Raw genomic sequence first — 5,681 nt, 5'->3', positions numbered from 1 at the left:
AGTTTCCATAACCCTGTCACCTCGTGTAAGATAGTAGTCAATTCAAGGCACTAGCTAGGACGTACATATAAAACCTATCAAACAGAGGACGTTACGGTAGAGCGGCCAATCATATATATGCATGGACACATAAGTTGGCAGCAGAAGTACGAGCGTGCAGCGTACTTGCCAGAGATTAGGACGTTTAATTTCTCCTTCATTAGACTCTCACCACGCGCGTGATTAGGTCGCCACAAGTTTGGTCGTACGCCTTCTAATCCGTTTCTTGCCGGAATTGGTGGCTAAATCACAATAGAAAAAAAAGTCATGTACGTGACAGTCAAAAACAGCCTGACAGGGGCGCACCCATTAATGGCGGATGCAACGCGCAACCACCGTGTCACGCACCCCGGTCGCTTCACAGTCATAGTTGCTGCACATGCGTACGTGCCTCCCTGATCAACGCCTCCCTATAAAACTCGTGCGGTCTCCCAGCAGCGGCTGCAGAGGCAGCAACTTGCAGAGAAGCTAGGCAAAATAATGGCGTCTGTGATGACCTGCAGCAGCATTGGTCTCAGGGCCCATGTGTGGCTTCTTTTCGTTCTGCTTCCGGTGGTGTTGGTGGTGCTTCTGCCGGGAGTGCATGGAGGAAAGAAATTCTCGGCCGTCTTCATGTTCGGCGACTCCATCGTCGACCCCGGAAACAACAACCACCGGCTGACGGAGGCGAAGGCCAACTTCCCACCTTACGGGCAGGACTTCCCTGGCGGCGTTGCCACCGGGAGGTTCTCCAATGGGAAGGTCCCCGGGGACTTCTTGGGTACGTGTCCTTGCTACCTTATTTATCTCCATGCTATTGTCGGAGGTACTGCATGAACGAAAGTAAATCACACAACTATATCAAAATGTATATTTATGCTTTCTTTTTTAGATTGTCTATCATCATCTAAACACTGTACATGATTGGCGGTATAATGTAAGTATTTCAGAACATGGTCCAAAGGTGGGGAATTTGAGTAGCTATAGGTGAAAGCTATATATGAAAACTGGAATTGTTTGTTTGATCCCTATATATATATATATATATATATATATATATATATATATATATAATACAGTAGTATTTTTATAAGCTGAAAAAGGAAAACTAATTTATTTAGATAGGACGATACTAGCCCCTGAATGTGAGGGGAAACAAATCATAAGCGGTTAGTGATTTTCAAAGGATTCAAGGAACTTTTTTTAAAAAAGGAAACCAGTGATGAATTCAGAGAACTTGATTGAACAGAATACCACCTCGTATTCAAAATACCTCACAAACTTTTCCAAACCATTCCTCGAACTGTTTTAGTTAATGGAATATAAAAATCACAGCCTCTCCATCCGTAAATACACACAGCCTACATTATATCCCAAACTATAGGTCGAAAAATTACAAAGAAGCAATCTTTTTACTGTCATAATGCTGCAACTTTCATTAATAGCGGTGAGAGATCGATAATGAACGGAGAAAGGCTGTAACAATTAAAATCTGGATTCAGGTTGAAATAATGGAACAAAGGACTACAACAAGGTCAAATTAAACAAATGCATCCAATAACGTTACCAGAGCTTTAGAGGATTAACTGAAGGAAACGACCAGCCAATCACTCCATTCCCGAAAACTGGAGGGTTGGCGAGCCTACCTCGTCGCTTGATGGCGGCATTTCCCGTTTCCTCACAAGGCTTAGAGACAGGACACTAATGAACTGGTAGCAAAGGTGGTAGCTGCAAACCTACAAGATATGGAGGACGGAGGTGGTGGACAAATGCGAGTGGAATTAATCCGTTGGGGCTTGGGAGTGAGCTGGAGTGGTCGGGGTGCTTCTGTGCTGAAAAATAACAGAAATTTGATACCAGACACTGGCTGAGTAACGAGATTACTAGATGCAGCTACACATCATTGTCCTGGATTTTCCTAGGAATTCCATGTCCCTCCATCGCACACTTCCAGTGGTCCAACTACGTTTGTGTCAGTCGGTTCGGCTACATTGATTGCAAAGCCAACGGAGAGGTATCATCTACAGTATATCAGTTGAGTGTTGCTGCACCGTGCAGTAATATGGAGGATTCATGTCCAAAGCCAACCACTAGCTCCGATGCGTCACCATTGCAGTTTTCTTTCATTCTCATCCCTTCCTATGGCCATGATTGGCTAAGTGTAACAGACCCTTAATTGCACTAGGTCAAATTTCTTGGTTAACTGTTTTGTGCGAAGTGAGCACAAAAGGCCAAGAGCGGTGCTAGACCTGTAGCACATTTTAACCGCATGTTTTTATACTAAACCACAGTATAATGCCATGTCATAGTTCATAGCTAGAAGTATGAGGGCCGTGTATACAATTTACAATGCCAAAGAATCATATACATACATGATTAGACTACAATACAACATAATATTAAAACCCATTATTGTCCAACTTAATTTACGTTACGGGCTGACTGACATACTTTTCCCTTTTAACTCCTTATCTGGTAGGAGGCCACGGTTAATAAAACTAAACTTCCTTTTGTATTTTATTTTTTTCTGAATAGCTTCTAAGTTGGGTGTTAAGGAGCTACTGCCTCCTTACCTTGGTGGTGATCTTCAACTAAATGACCTACTCACTGGTGTGGCCTTTCCGTCTGGAGGCAGTGGATATGATCCGCTCACATCTACACTCTCGGTACCTTTTTTCCTGCACATATCGAACTATACCAATCTGGAAGTAGTTACTTCTTATAATTGTCTCTGAGAATAAGATTGCTCTCTAAGTTAATATATATGTCAATGAATGTAGAATGCCATGTCGAGTGCGGATCAACTTGAATTATTCCGTGACTACAAGGAGAAGCTAACAGCTTTGGTTGGAGAAGAGGAAATGGCACGTGTTCTGTCGCAAGCCTTCTTCTTTACAGCCATGGGATCAAATGACATTCTAAATAATTATTTTACACTTCCTTTGAGACGCAAAGAATATGACCTTCCTTCCTATGTGGACTTTCTCGTCTCTTCGGCGATCAACTTCACCACGGTAATTGTTACGATTTTGATTGTACAAACTTATTTTAAAACTGTTGATATTTGAAACTTTTTAATGGCTTCTCTTTTGATCTATCATCAATTTATTCACAAAACTCTCATTTCGATTCTGTAACTTTTATTTGGATACTAGGACCTTCTCTTTTATTTTTTACTCCCCGTGTTTGCAAGTTTGCAATGTATGACTTTGTTAGGATAATTATAGGCTGAGAGGACAATCAGGCGGCATTGATTGTTAGAAGATAGATTAGATCGTATATTGAGGAGACCGAATATTGTAGAATGCTAGAATAATTCATCTTTGCTAAATTACAATAGATATTGTGTCCTTCTTTATATAGGAGTCTACTCTAATAATTTAAACTAACCAATCTTATCTCTAAGACTAACTAATAGATCTTACCTCAAACTAATTTAATATAATCCCTAACAACTAATATATCTCTAATCTGGTGTCACAGTACCCCTGATGCTACAGTAGCATGCACTGCTACTGTGCCCGCAGTGCTACAGTCTCATGCATGAACTGCTTTTTCAGCCCATAACAACTTTCCACATTGTCATATAGCGTTGAGTTTTCTACATAAAGCACACAAGACAGATATTGTTTTAGAACAAATACAGGCGTTTTTTTGGGATCAGAGTTTCACACTCGTCAATGCTATTGTTTCCCGTCCTGTAAATCAATTTCTCTCTGTACACTAAAACATCCACTCTGCATTTAATATAAATAATACTAAAGCATTTATGGTCTACTTTTGTACAGACTCTGAACGATATGGGAGCTAAGACGATCGGATTTGTTGGTGTTCCACCATTGGGTTGTTGTCCTTCACAAATAACACTTGGAGGAAGTCCATCAAGAGAATGCGATCCATTAAGGAATCAAGCATCAGAACTATTTAATTCGAAAATGTCAAAGGAAATAGATCGACTAAATGCAGAACGAAATGTTTATGGATCAAAGTTTGCTTATGTCGACATATACTACAATGTACTCGATCTTATTCTGAATCCAGCTTTGTATGGTAAGTCATACGCTTTCATTTATAGTAACTCAATATTGATGCGCTAAAATTATAATTTTAGACGACTAATCTTCCTATTGGCATAGCCCCCTCAAAAAATAATCAATGAACGGATGTAGCTGCAAGATCTATGTAATGAATCATATATGTGATATTGTGATATGATGGTCGTTGGGCTTGTGTCTTCTTACTGAAGTTTTTAATTGACATGTTATCAGTGCAACCAATTCTAATACTAAATAATATTTTACAATTTTGTAGGTTTCAAGGAGGTAAGCGAAGGTTGCTGTGGTAGCACAGTGTTAGATGCTGCGATATTCATTGCATACCACAGTGCATGTCCAAATGCCATTGATTATATTTTCTGGGACGGCTTCCATCCTACCGAGAAGGCCTACGACATTGTAGTGGACAAGCTCATACAGCAAAGTACGCAGTACCTAATGTGAAGAAACTTTCTTTGTATACAATACAAAGAAAATGTTATTGCACGCTCTAAAGTTGATATAATATTCATTACTGTATCTAGGACAATTTGACCATGCATGTAAGTTGATGAGGACATTTGCCAAATGGCTAAAACCTACTAGCGTGTAAAACACACAAGAATGTGTACTTGTCGAGTGAAAATATATATGATTGCATTGTACAGATATTATCATTGTGCCAAATGTAGCTAAATTAATATTTATTTGTGCAAAAATAAATCAATATTCGTTTTTGTTGTAACAATAATCAGAACCTTACCATTTTGTGACAACAGAAATAGCTTTATCACCTCAGGTTAATAATTAATAGTCCAGAATAATTATTGAACCTTATGCTATTTTGATCATCTGCTTGTAACGCCCCGGTACCTAATACATGGAGGGTTACCCCATCCCACCGAAATCTTACTAAGTCTAGAAGTTCTAGAAAATTTCGGTATTATTTTCCTTGTAAATATGGCTTCGTAGACAACCACCCAAAGAACATCATATAAGATATAAATAAACATCACAGTTCAATCCAAAGAAAACTGATAAACACGACCACCTAAACTACAGTACCATCACCACTTACAAGAGTTTAAATGAACAAACTAGTAATAAAGTTCTACTTATCAAGATGAACAACTAAGATCATGTTTGGTAGAGCTCCAACTCCAAGATCTATGTAAGATTTGGAGTTTGTAGGATAAAATAAAGCGGTTTAAATATCTATTCTCAGTCCAAATAATAACAATATGTCTAAACCAAAGATTTTGAATGTATTCAGAACTCTAGTTCCAAGAATTGCTGGAGCTAGGGATGACCAACTCCAAGAATTCTTGGAGCTGGAGCTCTACCAAACAGGCTTTAAATAATTCTTGGAGCTGGAGTTATGCCAAATAGGCTTTAAATAAGTTATGCGTGTGTGTATGTGCTCAATTTGATGATGCTACTCACATCCCATGCATGCCACGATCACTTGGTACCTTAAAACCAAATAAAATACAAGTGTGAGTAAAAATACTTAGCAAATATAGTATAAAACTAGAAGAATATGCAAAGCAAGGTTCAATGAAAATACATAATGGGGGATTCTATTCTTGTGTAAAAATCATTGGAATGGTAGTTTTCATTTTAAATAGA

At 38.8% G+C, this 5,681-nt stretch overlaps 1 protein-coding gene across 1 annotated transcript; it reads left to right on the top strand.

Moving 5' to 3' along the window:
* The first annotated feature begins 484 nt into the window (after window positions 1–484).
* On the top strand, window positions 485–4,728 carry LOC133925880 (GDSL esterase/lipase EXL1-like). Its single transcript, XM_062371622.1, has 5 exons — window positions 485–799; window positions 2,554–2,684; window positions 2,799–3,032; window positions 3,807–4,068; window positions 4,330–4,728. The coding sequence occupies exons 1-5, from the start codon at window positions 520–522 to the stop codon at window positions 4,515–4,517; spliced, it is 1,095 nt and encodes a 364-aa protein (XP_062227606.1). The 5' UTR covers window positions 485–519; the 3' UTR covers window positions 4,518–4,728.
* The last annotated feature ends 953 nt before the right edge of the window (window positions 4,729–5,681 follow it).

Source organism: Phragmites australis, chromosome 8 (genome assembly GCF_958298935.1).
Source record: "Phragmites australis chromosome 8, lpPhrAust1.1, whole genome shotgun sequence".
Lineage (NCBI taxonomy): Eukaryota > Viridiplantae > Streptophyta > Magnoliopsida > Poales > Poaceae > Phragmites > Phragmites australis.
This window is presented reverse-complemented; position numbering and strand designations above follow the sequence as displayed.